Source organism: Pygocentrus nattereri, chromosome 7, assembly GCF_015220715.1.
Source record: "Pygocentrus nattereri isolate fPygNat1 chromosome 7, fPygNat1.pri, whole genome shotgun sequence".
NCBI lineage: Eukaryota > Metazoa > Chordata > Actinopteri > Characiformes > Serrasalmidae > Pygocentrus > Pygocentrus nattereri.
Genome location: NC_051217.1, coordinates 38,667,329 through 38,688,493, shown reverse-complemented (window position 1 = coordinate 38,688,493; position 21,165 = coordinate 38,667,329). Strand labels below are relative to the sequence as shown.

At 42.9% G+C, this 21,165-nt stretch overlaps 2 protein-coding genes across 4 annotated transcripts in view; one reads left to right on the top strand and one right to left on the bottom strand.

Annotated features, from left to right (window-relative positions):
• kcnab1a (potassium voltage-gated channel, shaker-related subfamily, beta member 1 a) overlaps positions 1 to 7,923 on the top strand; it is a 245,703-nt gene extending 237,780 nt beyond the window's left edge. For all 3 annotated transcript variants that reach the window (XM_017715430.2, XM_017715427.2, XM_017715428.2), the window contains 5 exons: positions 627 to 747; positions 1,133 to 1,227; positions 1,345 to 1,465; positions 4,595 to 4,683; positions 5,986 to 7,923. In XM_017715430.2, the coding sequence (XP_017570919.1) occupies positions 627 to 747; positions 1,133 to 1,227; positions 1,345 to 1,465; positions 4,595 to 4,683; positions 5,986 to 6,075 (516 nt within the window). In that variant the 3' untranslated portion in view covers positions 6,076 to 7,923. The remainder of the gene's footprint in view (positions 1 to 626; positions 748 to 1,132; positions 1,228 to 1,344; positions 1,466 to 4,594; positions 4,684 to 5,985) is intronic.
• A 2,653-nt stretch (positions 7,924 to 10,576) lies between these two features.
• ssr3 (signal sequence receptor, gamma) lies at positions 10,577 to 13,871 on the bottom strand. The gene is made up of 5 exons (XM_017715431.2): positions 13,638 to 13,871; positions 12,234 to 12,360; positions 12,010 to 12,108; positions 11,155 to 11,286; positions 10,577 to 10,898 (listed from the first exon to the last, which is right to left on the bottom strand). Exons 1-5 carry the CDS (start codon positions 13,768 to 13,770, stop codon positions 10,832 to 10,834), a joined length of 558 nt encoding a protein of 185 aa, XP_017570920.1. The 5' UTR covers positions 13,771 to 13,871; the 3' UTR covers positions 10,577 to 10,831.
• Positions 13,872 to 21,165: the final 7,294 nt, after the last annotated feature.

The following is a 21,165-nucleotide window of genomic DNA, read 5'->3' as shown; positions in this document are numbered from 1 at the left end:
TACCCTGCTCTTCAGGGGTCAGGACCCCCATGGACCCTCACAGAGCAGGTACTATTTGGGTGATGGATCATCCTCAGCACTGCAGTAACACTGACATGGTGGTGTTGTGTTAATGTGTGTTGTGCTTTTCTGAGTGGAGTTTTTAAACACGGTGTCCACTCATTGTCCACTCTATTAGACACTCCTACCCTGTCGGTCCACCTTGTAGATGTAAAGTCAGAGACAACAGCTCATCTGCTGCGGTTGTTCATCCTCTAGTCACTTCATTAGTGGTCACAGGACGCTGTCCACAGGACGCTGTCCACAGGACGCTGTTGCCTGGATATTTTTGGTTGGTGGACTATTCTCAGTCCACCACCACATCAGTGTTACTGCAGTGCTGACAATGATCCACCACCCAAATAGTACCTGATCTGCTCTGCCACCGGACCACTGCAGTCTGTAATTGTAGAACTACAAAGTGCACCTACATAGTAAGTGGAGCTGATAAGATGGACAATGAGCGTAGAAACAAGGTGGTTATGCCTGATCGGTGTATCAGCAGAAAGTAATTGAAAGACGAGCTGTATTGTATGTCCCTCTCTCTCTCTCTCTCTCTCTCTCTCTCTCTCTCTCTCTCTCTCTAGGAAGCGTACTCCGTGGCTAGGCAGTTTAACCTGATCCCGCCAGTGTGTGAGCAGGCCGAGTATCATCTCTTCCAGAGAGAGAAAGTGGAGGTGCAGCTGCCTGAGCTCTACCACAAGATAGGCAGGTGTCAATCATCAGCACCCTCCACCATCTGTGATATACTGTGCGCTCCATCTGCCTAGTATCAAAATGGGAAATTCATTCAGCCTTCTGTCTGCAGTCTGTAAACACTTGATTGACTGTCTTCTACAACTCTCTCTCTCACACACACCCACCACCCACGCTCTGCAAACCCCCCCTCCCCCCGCCTCTCCCGCCATTTTTCTTCCTGCATTTGTGCTGCGTTTTATGGCAGGCATGATGAATATTACTGTCATGTCTGCAGATTGACAGCCTCATACATCCATGCTTCATGCATCTCCTGACAAACGGCACATTCCCCATCTCCTCTCTTGCGCTGTCGGCTCACCCACATCACACTTACTGACCTGCTGTATGTTTGCAGGTGTGGGTGCCATGACCTGGTCTCCTCTAGCCTGTGGCATCATCACTGGGAAGTATGAAAACGGCATCCCGGAATCCTCTAGAGCCTCGATGAAGGTACATTCATATTCAGGAAAGCATATAAGAGTTTTGTGGTGCTTCTCGGTAGTACCAGCTTACCCTGTCTTCTTCTCTGTCTCGCCCTGATGCTCCTCTCGACCTCCCCTGCTGCAGTCGTACCAGTGGCTGAAGGATAAGATTATGAGCGAGGATGGGAGGAAGCAGCAGGCTAAGCTGAAGGAGTTGGCTCACATTGCTGAGAAGCTGGGCTGCACGCTGCCTCAGCTGGCCGTAGGTGAGTCTGAACCGGACCAGGCTGGCCCCATCCCTGTAGAGAACAGTTCTTGCAGTTGAGATGACCAGTTCATTCTTAAAGCGAAAAATCAAGGCCCATCGTGACCCAGGTAGCAGGTACAGTACATAGAACTTCTATAATAAACGTGTTGCAGTGAGAATGCCAAGAAACACTGAGGCTGTGTTTACTTAGCAGGTAAAAGTGGCCCAAATCCAATCTTTTTCTCTGTATGTGACACAGATGTGTGTCTGTGTGTCGGTGTGAACAGCAAAAAACGCACTGAATCTGACATTTTCAATTCTGGTTCGAGATGCTGCATATGTGGCACTGAAATCCGTATCCGATCTACGTCAATGCGACTCAGTCTGAACAGCCAAATCGGAATTCATGCGACTTTTACTTCAGTCCAACTCGACTTTGTCCTAATTACGCACTGCTGAGACTTAGAAACATTAGGCTGATGTTTCTGTACCAAAAAATTAGAGGAGACTCATCGCAGCCCCTCCGTGTTTGAAGAGGTTTTGAACGAAACGGCCGAATGTGGTGGGAGAAACTGAGAATGCAGCGTCAGAGAAGAAAAGCGAACTGAAGAAGTGGCCATGGCCAAATAACGCGCCCTTTTCACAGTGAACTTGAACACATTGTGGGTGTGGTCCTTGGAGCTTCATAATTGCTCCTGTGATGCTGGCGAAGATGAAACTGAACTCTTCAGGAGCGACTGGCATTCGCTGATCGTCATGATGGTTTACCTCAGGACGAGCCACGTGAAGCATTGTCCTTTTGCGCATGCGGGTCAGTTTAGGAGCTGATCTGTTCAGACTGGTGTCATATACAGATCATATTTAAAAGATAATGTGAACAGACAAAAAAATCTGATTTGGTGAGAATAATCAAATTCGAGCCACTTTTACCTGCTGTGTAAACACAGCCCGAGTTCAAGTTAAACACTCTGCTGTTGTAGTCAAGAACATCAGAGGTAAGACTGAGACCTGGACACATCAAGTCCAAGACTAAGTCTTTGTAGCAGTCAAGTCGGAGACCAACACCAGAAGTGGAGGGATAGGCATTGTTCAAACTGCCAGCCCAAATCCACTTTCTGGCATATCCAGATTGAGTCCAGATTGTTTTTTGATAGTCTGAACAGCATGAAACCACATGAAATCAGATTTTTGCTAATTGGATCCAAACCACATTTGCCGGTGGTTTAAATGCGATTCCTATCAGGTTCCTATCAGATGTTTCTCGGTCTCTGGCCCTCAAATCAGATTTCAAATTGTCTTTTGCGTCACTCATGTGACAAACAACGATGATGTCAAATCCATGTTTGAAATCCATGCCACCAGCGTAGCTACATAGATACTGACGCCTGAGCAGCTAATGCAGATAGGCTGGTGATGTCTGAACACACCAATTCGATCTAATCACTGGCAAATAACAGGGTGGACAGTCATAAATAAAACAGAGTGCAATGATTTTCCAATCTCACAGACGCATATTTCATTCACAATAGAACATAGAACACGTGTTAGATGTTGAAAGTGAGACATTTTACCATATCATGAAAAACATGAACTCATTTAGAACTTTATGGCAGCAACGCATCTCAAAAAAGTTGGGACAGGCCACATCTACCATTGTGTAGCATCCCCTCTTCTTTTAACAACAGACTGTAAATGTCTGGGAAGTGAGGAGACCAATTCTGTTTTTATTTACCTTTATTTACACTTTACACAGCGTTCCAACTTTTTTGGAGTTGGGGTTGTAAATGTAGCTACGCTTATTTAGCTACTACAGTTACACTTTACAGCTGTCCAGCGGGCCATAGGAAGGTTTCTTAATTTGAGGTGCTGATAGCATATTGCTGTTGTTGGAAGAAAACCTCGTATCTCCATTTGGGATGTTTTTCAGTTTTTGGCACAGTTTGAAAATACCTGTTACCCTTTACATTGTTTGTCCATTTCATGATGAATGGACTGAAAGAAACGACTCAAAATGTCTTGGAAAAAATTCTGGATCCATTGACTTACATTAAAAGTAAAGTATGTTTTTTCTTTCTGCTGTGAAGTTAACACTTTGGAGATATGAGGTTTCTTTTCCGACAACAGCAATGTGTGACATGAACAACGGCATCATGCAGAATGATTTGCCTGTTTTATCTGTATTGTTGTTGTTGTTGGCTAATTTACATCAGAATGTTTCATACAGTGCTATAACGAGGCGAGAGCTGACAGTATGACTGACACACCAAACCACTGACGCACATCACTCTGCTCTCTCGTTTGGGACTAATTTTATGCAGATGAGCTGTGTGGTGACCAATCAGATTATTGACATGTGGCACAGGAACAGATTATCACGCAGCGAGATTTAACACTGGAACACACACAGGGTGGAAGAAACAACAGTTGATTAAAGCTTCATTGTTAAATTAGATGGTTAAATTAAACTTTTAGCAATAGTTGGCCACTTTGGGGGCTTGTTTCTAAAACAAACACAGGTTTGCGAGCATATATCGGTCTGCCGGCTTGATAAGGTCGGCACCCCACTGACTGTTTGCCACTGTAGGTCCACCCTCGGACCACCCAGATCACTGTCCTGCATACAAGCTCTACCTAGCTTAATCTTCTCAAACTCATTTTAAACGCACAGAGACTTTTAATTTGGAAAATAAGACAAATATTACAAACAACATTATTATTAACAGTTGCAATCCTGACATGTGGGGGTGCTGCAGAGATCATGTAACAATTGGATGCGGAACGAGGGACAAACATGATGACGTAGTCATGCAGTTTGCGCAGTGCTGATTGGTGAGATATAAGCTTCTAATGCTTGTTAGCATTAGCCTCGTAGCACCAGTGCAAAACAAAAGAAGCAAATGTTGCACACCGAATGCGTCTTAACTGATGGACTATATTTGGGGTTAGTGGACCTTTAGCTCTTTCCTGGACCACAAGTGTTCATACAACCTAGGAAATCTTTAGCTCTATGGCACCCCCTAGTGTTCATGTGTGGAAGAGCAGGCTTGCCTGCAGGCCTCAGAAGCGTAGTAGTCTCTCTGTGCACTCTTCCATTTCTTTCTGCTGTAACATGATTCAGCTGACAACATGCGCATGTCTGTGTGTCCAGCCTGGTGTCTGAGGAACGAAGGAGTGAGTTCTGTCCTCTTAGGAACCTCCAACCCAGAACAGCTTACAGAAAACCTGGGAGCCATTCAGGTCAGTACAGACATACACGTTACACATTTATGCTTATGCAAACACACATATGTACACGCTGTCCAGTTTTGATTGTAATATTAATGTTTGGATCCTTGTACCAGCAACACACATTGCCATTTCATATTCATATTTTAGTGGATAATACAGCCACTCTGTTCACAGTGCATTATATATCATGATTATTTATGATATTTAAGATCATCATATTCTAGGCTGTAGTTTAAGTGCTAGTCAATATATGACTGTGTATGCTAGGATGCTAGAATAACTAGCAAACACAGATTTGAACAATTGTACTCACATCAATTAATAGTATTCTTCATTTAAACAGGAAAAATTTACTTTACTTGTAAAAATATGCCAATTTGTGATGTTCCATGCTGATTTTCAGATTTTGGAACCCATTTACTTCAACATGATGGGGTGTAACTGCTCACCTTGCGCTCGTCTCCCAATAGAAAATACTCAAGATGAATTTGCATATTTTCAGCTTATTACTATTTCAATTTATGCCTTGGGTTTAAATAGTTTATAACACACTAATTCTACTAGGTTTCTCAGTGAGTGGAAGCAAAAAGAAGGGTTCTACAGGTTTCTCAGTGTGTGGATGCACAAATATTGGTTTTAAAAGTTTTCTCAATGAGTTGAAGTACAAATTAGGGTTCTAACTGGTTCATCAGTGAGTGGATGCACAAGATACAGTTCTATGGTTTCTTAGTGAGTGGAAGCACAACATAGGGTTCTAATAGTTTTCTCAGTGAGTGAAACAAGGTATGGTTCTAATACATGTCTCAGGGAGTGGAAACACAGTGTAGGGTCCTAATAGCCCAGAGAACACCACATTGTGTTTCCATGGGGGTTGTCATGGGCTGGAGGTGAGGGAACTGGCCCTGTGACTGGAAGATTGCCGGTTCGATCCCCAGAGCCGACAGGAAATGACTGAGGTGCCCTTGAGCAAGACACCTAACCCTGAGCTGCTCCCTGAGCGCTGTTGGTAGGGCTGCCCACCGCTCTGGGCATGTGTGTTCACTGCCCCCTAGTGTATGTGGTGTTTCACTGAAGGGTGGAACTCATAAGGGTCTCTTAATGTTATGTTTACTCAGAATGGAAGCACAAAGTAGGGATCTAATAGGTCTCTCAGTGTCCAATATATGGTTTTAATAGGGTTCTATGATAGGCTTGGTTTCAGGTGGGCCCTGCAAAATGTCCCTTTTATCAGCTGCAAGACACAAAGGGACAAACAAAATTTCCAAGATGTCCAGTTAATCATTACTGTTTTCTTTCTTTCTGGCCACTCAGGTCCTTCCCAAAATGACCTCCCACATTGTGGCTGAAATCGACCACATACTCGGCAACAGGCCCTACAGTAAGAAGGACTACCGCTCGTAGGGAATTTGGGTCACGTCCTCAACAAAACGTGTCTCTCCTCCTCCTCTTCTTCCTCCTGGCTTCGGCCTCTCACTGGAGCCTGAGAGAGCTGAGCCATCTGCATGCCTCCCCTACCCACCTGCCAGTAACTCTGCTGGGGTGTCCCTGCACTCCGCTACCATGCAGCCATGCATCACAATGATGAGAACCACCAATCAAACACAAACTGCAAGAATCACCAGTCGTCATGTAGCAAGAGCTGCACACCCTCTGACCCAGGCAGTGTCCTGACCCCAACCTGAGAGCCCACTGGAGACTTGGAGAAGGTCGTAGGGACTGGAGGTGTGGAGCATGTCGCCCTCTGCTGTTCATACGGGAGCCTTGATGCCATAAAACTAGGAGGAGACAAACTCTGTGGTGCAAAGGCATCCTTTATGTGCATCCATAGATGCTGGCTTTGCCGGCCTTTGCTTGTTTAAAGACTGCGTTTCTGATTGCATCACTGATTATTGAAATGAGCCACATTCTCACTTCTGGCACAAAAGGACAACGTTTGGCTTTATGAGCTATGAAACTTAGCGTAGGAGTGAAAAAGAGCATCCGAAGGATATTCACAACTGGCACACCATGTAAATATAAGCAAAACCGACCTCAGCCTACCTGATTATATTCGAAATATATAGCATAATGGAAATATATTCAAATATGTAAATAGCGCATCTCAAACAACCAGCACAATGCATTTATTGCTGTGTGTGTGTCAGAGAGAGAGAGTGTTCCCCTTCTCTTTTCACTCCCTGGTCCCCGTCCGCTTATTAGGCCTGACTGGATTCATATGTATCTCTGTGTAGTGCGGTCAGTCCCTGAGGAGCCAGTTTCAGGTGAAGTACTTTGGCAGCTGGTGTATATCACATGTGATTCCACACCTTTCTTATGCGTTTTTGCCTCATTCGAGTGGGTTGTGTTTCTCCCGTTCTATTCAAAAGCCATATTCCACAGAAATGTGGACTCTCTTTGAGTGGTTAACCATGATAGATGCTGCTGACCCTTAAAGGAATGGTCTGACAAAGAATCAGATGTACACAATTTTCTCCTTAGTCCAAATGTAATCAGTCAGCCAAGGCATGTTTGGTGTCTGAAGTTTGCTTTTTTTGGGTTAGCACTGAAGCTACAAGGCTAATTGTCTTCTGTTTGATATTTATTGCGTTATACGACATTTAGTTCCGGTCACGGAAGCTGATCTAACCTTTTTTCCCACAAACACTGTATCACTCTGCTGAGACGCCGTTGCTAAGCAACGACTTTGACAGCTGTAGGAGACGCTCAAGCCATTTGAAAGTTTTTACTTCTTAGTTTGCCACAAACAGAAAACGGACACTTTTAAGATCACATTTAACAGCGGATTTGGTCTGAAGTCTGAAGATGAAGCTACACTAGATTCCCAAACTGTCGTCACTGACATGAGGAAAATAACCCTATCTACGGGATTCTAGTAGTTTGTCGGCACTAAGCTAATGGCGATTCACATGTATGTTTCTAAGTTAGGCTTGAAGATTGTCACAGACATATTAGCATATGTTTTACCTGGCAGCCGCAGTTTTACAGCGACTCGTTGAGTAGAGAGGTTGGTGTAAAGCTGCCGCCTCTGTTGTCCATTTCTAATAATGATTAGTCTGCCGCTCGCATTCAGTCAGTGATGTTCCTACTTCCAGAAGACGGGAATCCAGAAGTCCATTTTACGGTCATGGCTGTAAATATGTCTCAGTATGTGCTAATAACTAGTAAAAGTAAAAAAATATAATATAAATGAAAACGCAGACTTACTTTGCTCTGCTTTAAGCTTTAGCTCAGCTATAGCCGCTTTTCTCGTATCTCCAGCAGGAAACTTTTCCAAAAGCGGAATAGTTTCTTGTAAAATGTTTCTCAGTTTTTGACTTTTTATGAGGCTGAAGTCGCTTCTCATTCACTAGTTTCGTGTTTGAATTTTCCCATTCCAAGTGGCGTCTCAGGCACAAAAATGTAACTGCTGCACCATTTAAGGTGGAACGGGAAAATACAAACAAGAAGCTGGCAAATGAGAAGCGACTTTAGCCTTGGGACATTGTAGTGTTTGATAGTTTCTCGTTGCAAATGAAATAAATCAGGAAACCAGCTGGAGTGATTATAAATGCAAATTAGTCTATTCAGCTCAAAATTAGCAATGTTGTCTTAAATGTTTCTTCTTGCCTTTTCATTAGCTACTAGCTAGGCGAGACTGTTATCTGCATTGCTATGGTGACCAGCAGTCTGCGCACCATTCTTCAGGGTTAAAGGGTGAACTGGCAGTTATACAGCGTCTTACCCCTGGCCTAGTGATGTTTTTCCTCATGAAATTAGTTCCTGTTGGAAATCAAAACAGGATCGTCTGTTTCCTCTGTCTCTTCCTAATTACGCTAATACTTAACCTAACGTAGTCGGCCTTTTCTTCAGCTTCTGAAGTCCTAACCAATAAGAGAGCTCACTTATATCTACTTAGACACCACGGAGGAAAACAATTCCTGATTGGCCAATTTAATGCATGACATTTGAAGCGTTTAACTCTTTTGTTTCCATACCAGAACTTAACACTTACATAAAAGTAACACTGTAATATTTTAATAGTTTAATAGTTTAAACACAAGACGTGTTTTTAGTTCCTTAAAATCATTGGGCCCTCCTGAATGTTCCTTTCTGGTCAAATCATTATACTCTCGGTCAAGCTCTGCCTTATTTTTGAGTTTCTCTCATTTTCTAGAACTTTTTTGAAGATTTGCTGTGTTATTGCTAATATCTGTACATCTCAACTGTGATTTTAATGTTATGTAGTTTTCATTGGGCATGCCTGCTGTGGCAGTATGCTTTAGCCTGGGTTTTTAACGTTGCTGTGGTTGAGTCAGATGGCAATTTCCTCTTTGTAGGTGCTGTTTCTCCATGTTAAGCAACAAATGCCCCAAACAATCTGACTATAGGTACAACCCCATTTCCAAAAATGTTGGGACGCTGTGCAAAATGTAAATAAAAACATAATGCAATGATGTGCGAATCATTTAAACCCTTTGATTTAAAAAAAAAAAGCACAAAGACAGCAAATCAGATGTTGAAACTAAGAGAGATGTTATTTTTGAAAAATACATGCCCATTTTGAATTTGATGCCAACAACATGTTCCAAAAAAGTTGGAACGGGGGCAACAAAAGGCTGGTAAATGCTACAAAACAACAGGTCAGTAAGTATAAGTAAGTATGTCTGAGTATAAAAAAGCATCTCAGAGTCTTGGGTCTTTCAGAACTAAAGATGGGGAGGGGTTCACCACTCTGTGAAAGACAATCAAATAATGCAACAATTCAACAATAAAATTTCCCAATATAAAATAGCAAATAACAATCATCTACAGTACATAAAAATATTAAAAGACTCAGAGAGTCTGGAGAAATCTCTGTATGAACGGGACAAGGACAAAAATCTTTGACCATGACCATGATAGGCCCTCAGGTGGCACTACATTAAAATCAGACCTGATTCTGTAGAGGAAATCACTGCATGAGCTCAAACACTTTTGAAAACAACTGTCTATGAAACATTTGTTGCTGCACCCACAAAAGCAAATTAAAACTCTACAACGCAAAGAAGAAACCAAATATAAACAGGATCCAGAAATGCCACCTTCTATGGGCCCCAGCGCATGCAAACAGCATGCCTAACTCATCACATGCGCCTCAAACCATAAGTGAGTTATTAAATAATCTCAACTAGATTTGCTTATGTAGTTTCTGACACTGGGTCAAACCGTTAAAGCTTTGAATAAGGGGGCAATTGTGTAAATATGATTTTTTCACAGAACTATTTCTCTGATTTTATTATGCTCTACTTTGTCTGAGGTTTCAAACGTTCATTTATGACAGTATATTGAATTCTACGTATGTCATTACAGAAATTATCCTTCTATACTCAGTGCTTGTGTTACATCTGGTGATTTTAAAGAGTGCAGTATAGATTTTTTTTTTTGGGAACGCACCTAAAATTAACCATGAACGTTCTCCATTAGTGTGGGTGCATTTTATAGTGATACTTTCTCTCCTGTACCGAGTGCCTTGATACTAACCTGCTTGTGAAACATAGGGCTTTTGCATTATTCCCATGACTCCACACTATACACGTATATATTAGAGAAAGAGAGAGAAAGAGAAAGGAAGAGAAGGAAAACCCAATAAATTCTACAGTGAGTTGACATGTTTTCTAAAGGTTTGTTATACTGTTTGGTGAATCGATATTTTGGCTGTACAGGCTGTTACGAATCTCTGCTTCAAGGCGTCCATCCACATCATGAATTTTCTCCTTGGATGGACGCAGTGACCTCTGTAAATATATACAGGACATAGATCTAGATTATATGCTTGAAATAAAAATGCATTATGACAGTGACCCTTGCTGTGTTTGCCTTTTCTCACTTCAGAAGCACCAAATTCCAGCAAAACGGGAATAAGTGAATGAAACGGATGCCATTAGATTGGGCTAAATTTCTTTTATTGGTATAAAAAGAGAAGGGCGGCGGTCCGAAACGACCCCTCGGAGTCCACTGATCATGAATTTCATGAAAGTCCACAGATGAAATGACAAAGTCTCCTCCACCCTGTGCCACCCACAATCATCAAATAACCACACACCCACCCCCAACACACAACTCATCTCTCCAATCATCTGCTCCTCCAGTCTTGCGCTTGTTCATCCCTCATTTCTCTTGCTTCTCATTTAGCCGGCTCTCACTTTGATCCTGTGGACAGCAGGGCGATGAGACCAGAGGAGGCGCTGATGGACAGAATGTAATTCCTGCATTTCAAAAAAACAACAACAACAAAAAAGAATATTAGTGACTTAATCCAAACATGTTCACATGAGGCTCTAAATTCCCTTCAGTTTTCTGAGGGTCTGTAATTCAGTTTGAGACTTGCGCTCTGCTTACTTCAGTCTGTAAGAGCTACATAAATAAAGCAAAAAAGCCCATATAGTGAAAGAGAAGAAAAAGAATAAACGCAGAGAAAACATGCAAATTCGATAAGCGGAAAGTCCAGTAAATTAGTCTTACACTGTGGGGTTGAAGTTCTTCAGCAGGAAGAAAGAGGCAACGATGACGAGCACAAGAAACAGCGTGTTATTGTAGAAGATGGAGAACGTCGTTGCCTCATAATCCGCCACTTCGTTCTTCTTCCACAGGATCCTGTAAAAAAATTAATTAATTAAATCCACATTTTTAAACCAGAGGTTGCAGCAAGAAATGTTAAGAATTCTGAAATCTTCTACCTTTACACAAAATGTATGATTCACAAACTGTCAAATAATTTATACGTACAGAACATTGTTGCTTTAAACCTACAGCTACAGCATAAACCTGGTCTTTAAATAAATTATAAGTCCTGAGAGTGGCCTGAAACAGGCCGTTCAATCTTTCTAAGCATGCACTGTGATGTAAATAACAGGATCATGTCAACGGAGTACTAAGATTATCTAAAGCAGTCGTGGGCTGGAGGTTAAGGAACCAGCCTCGTGACCGGAAGGTCGCCAGTTCGATCCCCAGAGCCGACAGCACATGACTCAGGTGTCCTTGAGCAAGACACATAACCCCCAACTGCTCCCCGGGTGCTGCAGATTGGGCTCCCCGCCGCTCTGGGCAAGTGTGCTCACTGCCCCCTAGTGTGTGTGTGCTCACTACAGTGTATGTGGCGTTTCACTTCATGGATGGGTTAAATGCGGAGGTGAAATTTCCACGTTGTGGGACTAATAAGGGTCTCTTAATCTTATCTGGTCAAGACTGCCCAAAAGGACTTTTCTTCAGTGGACAGCTGGACAGTGTTGACTTTGGGCTTAAGCGTTCTGAGCAAATGAGAATTCTGCTTTAAGCACCAACTCATATCTAATTACACAGCGCATCTGTTGCTTTTACCTCTCATCCTTCTCTTTGCGGGACATCTTGCGGTTGTCCGCCTCGGACAGTTTGCGGGTCACTTCCTTGGAAACGGCGTCTTCACGTTTCTGAGCAACCCTGAAAATGCCAGTACACAGTTTAGGCACAAATCAAGCTCCATCCAGCCTTCACAACACCAAGCCCTAAAATAATGACTGCAGACAATGAATAAAAACATCAAAACTGAACAGGAGAAAGCTTACTTGTGCTTGAGGACAAATTTGACGTTCTTGTAAGCAAATGCCACCAGGTATGTGCTGACCAGCGTCATGACGGCGTACAGAACCGCAGACTGCACCAGGTCCATATGCCAGATCCTCCAAAACAGCCCTGTGGGAATGAAATAGACCACATTAGCTTCACTGTATAGATGTGGCTCTGTCCTTAAAGCCATGCCAGCCACATAAACACTGCAGGCAAAAACTGAGAAAACGACAGCAGCGATATATGTCCAGTACACTATCCTGGTAGCACCACTGCAAAACTAAAGAACCAAATTTCAGCATGCAAACGATGAATAAATACAAGATGATCGACCACATGCGAGTGAGAACATGACATTTTGTGCCCAGCAATTCATTAAAAGTCTAGATGCCCTCAATTTAGGCATAACATACCAATCCATCATTATGAATTACCAATCAAATCATTAAATATATTTCATTGACACCACTTTTACCCAGGTTTGCTGCTTAACTCAAACCCCTGTAACCTTTTTAACACGCCTGGAAAAAAATAACCCACACAGATTGTGCAAGCTTCTGAATCTTTTGACTAACGTTGTCTGAGAGACCCGCTTTATACTCAGGCTGCATCTCAAAAACCTACCTTCTCCCTTTCTAGTGCACTATGTTAGACTACTAAAAGACCGCATACCGCCATACATGTCCATTAATAATGATGCATGCGTGCCTGAATCCCAAATGGCTCCTTGTTAGACTTATTATACACTTTTCCGAGCGGTAGGATCATTAGAAAAACATACGAAGTGCACTAGGTAACTAGGGAGCACGGAGACATTTGAGACTCAGCCTCACATTTCAGACCCTCAACCCACCGCTAGTTTAGTTTTGAAGGTTCGTTTGCGTAAAGTAGCAACACTTCGCTCGTTTTACCAAACTACAGCCGAGTTTTTGACGTTTATGAACCTTTGAGATGCACAAACTTCACTCAGGAGTTCAAAATGTGAAGTTTGGTGTACACTTTTTCTAGCCGCTAGCCGTCAGATAACAAGCCGAGGCTGAAGAACGGCTTCCTTTTCGAATTTCGCCGTTCCACCTTAAACAGAGCAGGTAGTACATTCGGGCGCTCGAGGCTGCAGACTGTAACTGCAGCAACATTTAAGGTGGAACGGCTGAATTAGAACAAGAAGCTGACTTTAGCCAGTTAGCCAACCTGCATAACTGAATGTATGAACTACAGCCTCGCTGCTCAAACACAACCGCTAACCTAAGCCAGCGAGCCACGTCTGAATGGCTGGCTCTGCCTACACAACGTTAGTTATCACCGTCAGAATGTTTTTATCCCAAATTTTCTGTAAGATAAACGCCACGGAACAAACGAGGGAGCCTGTAACGTTAACGAGGAAAAGAGGAGCGGTGACTTACAGATGGGAATGGCAGAGACGATGAGAGCGTTTCCGTAGAAGAGCGCGGTGGATTTAGCCGACAGGTTTCGGCTGAAGTCCTGAAGGAGCAGGTCCTCCTCGGACTGCTGCTTGTTCCCTCCCTTCGGTGCCATGGCTCCGCTTCTTAACCCACCGCTCAGCGTCTCCGGACTGAAAGAGACTGACACGTACTGACTCCTCGGGATGAGAGACAGAGAGGAGCCCACAACGCCGCGTCAGCACAACCGCACGACCGCGTTAACTGAGCCAGTCTAGCGCCACGTCCCGCTGCGGAGGGCAAACGCAGCGACTCGTGAACGAATCGGTTCCTCTTTTAAAAAACAGATTCAATGAATCGGTTGATTCCGAAGTCAAAGCGAGCCAAGCTGTTTGCAGTGTGTAGGTAAGTGTTTGTGGCAGCTGTTGTGATATAGGACAAGAATTTATTGTGAAATTCTAATAATACAGTTTCAGAATTCCATATAAAATCATCATAACATGGATCAGTTTCTGATCACATGTACTTTGTAAACAAGAAAGGCCGCTGGTCGCCCGGCCGGGGAGTCGAACCCAGGCCCTTCTTGCTGTGAGGCGACAGTGGACATTAAAACATACAAAATGTGCCTGTGACCAAATCACAGCCGTGATGTTATTTCGCGATAACACACTCCCGCTCCTGTTCTGTTGCTTAAGTCACTATCAAAGCCCTGATTCAGTGGCGTTAGTTTGATTTCAACTGCATGCATGGCTAAGATTAAGGAACACACCCAGCATTAACCTGAGAAAAAAAGAAAGGTTAAGAAATTCAGAAGATATCAAAGAATTTATTATTGTTTTTTGAAGAATAACAGCTTGGCTTCACTAATTCTGAGGCCTCAAGTGAAATCCAGACCCTTATTTTCCTACTGAGGGATTTATGACAACCACAAGAGGGCGACCAAGGCTCATTTCGCCTGCAGGCGACCAGGCAGTGGACCAAAATTGTTTTAGTTTCAAAGGACATTGTGAATATAATGTGGGTTCAGCCCTCAGGCCACATGAGGACCGAAATGCACATGCCATTCCAGGGACAGATGCATGGATAGCGTGCTGCCCTTCTGGTCATTGCCTCGCATTCCCTGACATCCTAGCATCTCCTGCCAGGCTTCCTTTTCCCCCTCACCTGTGAAGGAAAACAAAACAACAGTGAGGAGCTAGCGTGCTTAGGCCTTCCACTGGCTTAAGGATTAAAGCTACGGTGCAGCAAAGTCAAGCACGCTCCTGCTGCCAAAAGGCCTGCCAAGACAATGTGAGGATGGGTTTGTTGTTCATTCCCTCTCTCTCTCTCTCTCTCTCTCTCTCTCTCTCTCTCTCTCTCTCTCTCTCTCTCTCACTCTCTCTCTCTCTAAATCTCTCTGTGTAAGTACTGTGTTATTCATGCAACCTCTATCTACCGTAGTGTCAGTGCTTCTCTTGAGGGGAAACCCAGAGGCTTAGACTGGCATACGTAGCACGCAAAAGCCAGGCACTGGAAAAAAACAAGACAATTAAGTTCACATAGGCAGGGCCTCAGTGGCTGAGGCCTCATCTAACCTTAGTTGCCTAGGTCAACACAGTAGGAGCAGCCACCCTGAAGCCTGAAGTTTTCATGCACTTCAGAAATATGAGCATATTTATTCTGGGTCAGTGGCAGCTCCTGCCAAATCCCTCTTCATTGATGCCTATTGTACAGAGCCCTGCTGGACGTCCCATATAAACATAATGGGTAGCCATATTAACCATATTAACTTGTGGGAACAAGGTCCTAATGCATGTGCTCAAACAGCATGGACTCAATCAGGGCAGGTCCTCAAACACTACTGCATAGCCGTACTGACCTGCACTTCTCTATGTGTCGTTTTTTTCATCCTTCATTCCTCCAATAGAGTCCCATTCATTTTCAACAACACAAAGCTACCATTTGACAACTCCCTACCAACAACTAAATAAACACCTGGTACACCATGGCAACTGCCTAGCAACAAAAAAGCAACCACATGGGATGTCATAACAGCTGCCTAGCAACACCTCAGCAACCACCTTGGATACCATAGGAACCATAGGAACCCCCTAGTAACCACCAGAGATACCACAGCAACTGTCTTGCAACACTGTAGCACCCATCTGGGTTATCACAGCAACCGGCTAACAACATCTTAACAGCCACCTGTCATACAATAGCAACCACCTAGCAACACCTTAGCAACCACATTGATTCATCTGGACTTTTAAACCAGTTTGTCCGATTCACTGGAAAGAACAAATCAAAAGAGTGACTCATTGACAAAAGTGGGACATGTCTATACTAAAGGGCAGACATGTCTTCATCTGATTGTCTATCACTGTCCCTGTCTGAGTGTCCATCTCACTTTGAAGCCTCTGTATTATTTGTGACCTGCATGGGGTGAGCCGGATACATGGTGCATGATAAATGATTCAATAGGATCAGATAGACATGTGCATTCATAAGGGAAAAAAAGAGAAAGCAATGCAGCGTAAGGATAATGTGGGAGGTGGGGGGTTCAGATCCAGAGCATAAGTGGTGAAGGTGGAGTTCACTGTTAGGTAAATGAAGCTGTCGGGGATTTCCCCAGCACATGCTTTGACCTGTGTGCTCAGAGTTTGTTCTCCGGAGTGCAGTTACTGGCACTGCTCAGTCCTGTCTTATCACACGAGTAGCACAACAGCAAAATGGGTGGGTCTTGAGCTTAGCATGCCAGTCCTGTTACTCTCACTATAGATATACTTTGATTTGTTGATTAAAAATCATTTCATGAACTAATTCTTTCCTTGATTATTGCTATTGTTATTAAATATAACCATGACAGTTTGCCAGAAGGGGTGTTTGAGAAAAATGTAATTGTATCTTCCATTTCTAAGGTTGGGCAATATGGCGATTTTTTTATCGTTATCGTGATAAATTATGGCACAACATACTTTTCTGTGCATATCGTAGATATCATCAGTACTTAATGAGCAAATTAGCTACACGTTACTTTACAAAGCAAACACAATTGTTTATCTCGCTGGGCTCAGAGGACATCTTCTTGATTTTTGCGTACATTCTTAAATTACCCATTAAAGGCACCTACACAGAAGAAGATACCCACATATTATACACCGATCAGTCACGACATTATGACCACCTCCTTGTTACAGTGAGTGGACGCAGTGTTTAAAAACTCCAGCAGCACTGTTGTGCCTGATCTCAGACCAGTGTTACTGCAGCGCTGAGAATGATCCACCACCCAAAGAGCACCTGCTCTGTGAGGGTCCATGGGGGTCCTGACCACTGAAGAACAGGGTAAAAGGGGGCTAACAAGGTATCAGAGAAACAGATGGACTACAGTCTGTAACTGTAGAACTACAAAGTGAACCTATATAGTAAGTGGAGCCAAGTGGAGCACAGAAACGAGGAGGAGGTCATAATGTTATGCCTGATTGGTGTATATGAAAATGTTCAGAACAATCTCAAGCCTCTCTGTAATGAGGCCCTTTTGACCTGGAGCACTGTATAAAAAGATAATTGGGCCTGAAAGCTGAGAAAATGATATCCAGTTTGAGAAATTCTTAGAATCGATTCTGAAACCATAGCTTTACTCATATGGGCAAATTATTTTGGTGCTTGAAATCGGGTTATTAAGGCCATAGGTTTACAAGCGTAGTGGAATGTATGAATGAAATAGTGGAGAAATGTTCTCCGCATCACAACTTTTCCAAAACCGCTACTGCAACTTCAGCAGCTGTGAACTTTTTACACAGTTTGAGGCGACTGAACGAGCAATGAGGTGGTTTCGACATAATGGATAACTCCTTAGTGATTTCCTCTGTCCATTGGTCAGTTTCACACAAAATATGGATAGACGCAAGAATCCATCAATTACAGGTGAGAGCCAGATGAGTGACACACAAATTCACCAGTTGCACAGTGAGAGGCAGATGGTGTGTGTCTTCATTGGCTCATAACTCCGGAGGTCAATCACATACAATCTTGCGATGTGATGGTGACTCTACAGATTCAGGAACTGTTTGAACCATATCACAGAACTTGTAGAGCAAGTCCAAAATGAATGGGGTTAATATGGAGCGCTTGAGTAAAATTATCAGAAGTGGCCAGGCTGCTCATAAACCGGCTCTGACCGTATTTCTGCACAGTATTATTATTATATAGAAACACAGAAAAACCTCTCATTTGATGAGCTGACATGTTTGTCAACCTCAGAGGGTTAATTGGATTTACTGCAGTGCAGTTTGCGTACTTTACGCATTACGTACTTTTATTATTATTGTAGTATTTTCCATGCAGCACTGCAGGTTCTGTTTTGACTCTTCCAATTCATTAAATCTTATAAATGCTAAGCATCACGATGGATATTGTAACGCCGGGGAGTGCTGACGAGGCGGACACATACACTGAGAGAAGCGAGATTTATTAGGGGCAAATCCATTCTCAGGGTCTAGACAGTCCAGGGTCAGAGAGCCAACAAAGACAGAACGAGGGACATGCATTACAAAAAAGGAAAACAGGCTAAACAAACAACGGAGGCTAGCAGAATAAACACCAAACGATACAATACAATACAAAGACCAGCAAACTCATAGGGGAAAACACAGGGCTTAAGTACAGACACAGGTTAACAAGACACAGGTGGTTAACAAGAGGGTTAACAAGAAACAGGTGAGGACCAATCAGGGGCAGAGTCTAGAAACAAGGGGGCAGGACAGGGAAGAATCAAAACAAGGAAGCAAAACAAAAGCACATGGAGGACTGGGAGGGGCCAATCGTGACAGATATCATGTATTGTAACAAAGTCTTGAATTATCGTGATATGATGCTTTTGCCGTGTCGCCCACCCCAACTTCATACTGAGGGACAGGCAAGACTCAAGAACACCCTGACCAAATCAAACCTGTCAGGGTCAAAAGACAAGAGATGCAGAGGAGGGAAGGATGAGAGGAACAGGTAGAGACTGATCCTGCACTGCCAAAATAGTCCCTCTGAGAAAATAAACTGTGATATTTAATAATAGTAGCGCCTGAAGCTAGAACAATGTGCCATCATTTCAGTTTTCAGATATAGGAAATGTTCCTTCTCTGCCCATAAACTTGGGACACTTGGCTTATCAGAATGCTGTTAATGCAAAAATGTTTCTTTATCAGATTTTTATCAAATTTGTTTCTTTATCAGATTGGAATAACTTGTAATGATACATATTAGCAGGCAAGCACAGCGACACAGACAACTCTCTCCAATATTTTGAACTTGGACTGCTGTATCCATTTTAAATGTTTCAGTATTACATATTGCTTCTTTAACAGGGAAATTGCACCAGGCTTAATTTCAAAGGAACCTATTATGCTTTTCCAGCTTACTTTTAGTGTGTTATATCGAGTTTTGTGCGTGTAAATGGTCCGCATTGTTACAAAGCTCAAGGTACACACCAGAGAGAATAACTTGCTTCCACAGAAACCACTTTTCTCAGCTTCCTGGAACGCCTTGTTGGAATTCCAGGCCTTTCTTTTGTTACAAGACACTGCAATCTCATAACACGTTTGTTACTGCCTGCCTACCGGCAAGTTTGGCACACCCTCACACAATGCACTGCAACTACTGGAGGTTACTGTTCAGTTTTGTAGCCACGTCGAGAAAGATGCTGACCTGACTTTCAGGACTGGACTGATACAGCAGAACCGACACCACTGGCAAAATAGCCACCAGCTGCTCAGGAGAGAAGAGTGTGTCTGTAGACTGCAAGACAGGGGCAGAACACGTAGGGAGGTTGGAACCGCTGAAGCATGTAAATCGATTCACACCCCAAAAATAAAATTGTGAACTTTGAAAGCGTGAAATTGTGAATATTGAAAGCACACTGTAGCCATGTCAAGACAGATGGTAACCTGACATTTAGGACTAGACTCTGGTTTAAACTGATATGGCAGAACTGACACCATTGGGAAAATAGCCACACCGGTGTTTACAGCTGCTCAGGAGAGAAGAGTGTCTGCAGACTACAAGGCAAGGGCGGAACATATAGGGGTGGACCCACTGGGGTGGTTGACAGTCAGAGTAGAGTGGGTGAGATGACCAGTCAGAGTACATTGGGCATATCAGAAGGCAGGGCTTAAAAACACAGGGGCTTTAATAGAGGGTGAATAAAGATGCACACTCTGAGAAAAAATAATGTGTTTTGCAGCCCTGAAGCATGCAAATCTATTCCCACCCCAAAAATAAAATAGTGAACATTGAAAGCCATGAAATTGTGAATATTGAAAAGGGGAGAATAGCACTCTTGTTTTGGAGGATGCCAGTCGCGTGTTTACGTTTTGTGGGGTAGATATCTGAAAATAGCATGGGAATATATGCTGGCATGTGCGTGTCTATTTGTGAGGGAGGTCACACAAGACTCAAGTGTTATCAGGCTGCTTTCAGTAAGCTTCCTCAGTGTCTCTCACTCCCTTGTTTGAAGTGGGGAGGAAGGAAGACCAGGCCCAGCATGCCAGACTCTTCCACTCACACGACCTCATCTCTCATAAGAGAGAGAGGGTGGGGTGGAGTTGCCCTTCATTTTCCATCAGTAGCCCTCAGAAGTTGCCAGCCGTATGGAAAAAAACACAGGTGGTTCTTCAAGGGTTCTTTAATAAAAGCAATGATTCTATATAAAACCACAAGTTCATATACGGTTCTATATAAAACCATGCTTAAATGGTTCTTTGGATGGAGAAATGGAGTTAATGGAGTTACCCAGATCAACAGAGAAGTTGTTGTACATGCTTTTATATTCACTCTTTAAAAAGATGGTTCTTCACAGGTTCTTTAGTAAAGACCATCCTTCTATATAGAACCACAAACACACAAACATTTGCTTGCTTAAAGGGATCTTTACATGATGAAATGGCTCATCAGATTGATGGAGAATAGGCTATATATGGTTGCATCTAGAACCTTGTAAATATGGTTCTTCTATTTTAAAAATGCTTCTATATAGAACCAAAAAAGGTTATTCTATTGTGTTGATGTCAAGTTTGTAATGGTAGAAGAACCCTTTTTTTGGTGCTATATAGAACCCTTTTCAAATATAGAACCATATAGAAAACCATATAGAACCAAATATGGAACCATAAACAACACATCCTGCATCACTCTGAAGAACCCTTTAAGCATACAAATGGTTCTTTGGGTGTTCATGGTTCTTTACAGAAGCACTGTCTTTACTAAAGAACCATCAACAAACTACCTTTTTCAAGAGTGTGCAGCCTTTTTGAAAAGTGGTTCTAGATCGCTCCTTCTATTGTTGCAAGCTTGACATCATAACAACAGCAGAACCCTTTTGGTGCTGTATTGAACCATATACAACACATTCTGTATCGATCTGAAGAACAATTTCACCATGCAAAGAACCATTTAAGCATGAAATGGTTCCATATTGAACCCATGGTCCTAAATAGAAGCGTTGAAGAACCATCTTTTTAAAAGTGTAGGTTATTGACACAAGTGAAAAAATTCTGCTGAA

What these genes read in the sequence shown, in the direction of transcription:
- ssr3 (XM_017715431.2), bottom strand. Translation starts at nt 13,770, where the DNA reads ATGGCACCGAAGGGAGGGAACAAGCAGCAGTCCGAGGAGGACCTGCTC. An exon ending in CGTCTCTGCCATTCCCATCT is followed by an intron (nt 12,361 to 13,637) that starts GTAAGTCACCGC and finishes TCATTCCCACAG; the next exon opens with GGCTGTTTTGGAGGATCTGG. An exon ending in CGCAAAGAGAAGGATGAGAG is followed by an intron (nt 11,287 to 12,009) that starts GTAAAAGCAACA and finishes ATTTTTTTACAG; the next exon opens with GATCCTGTGGAAGAAGAACG.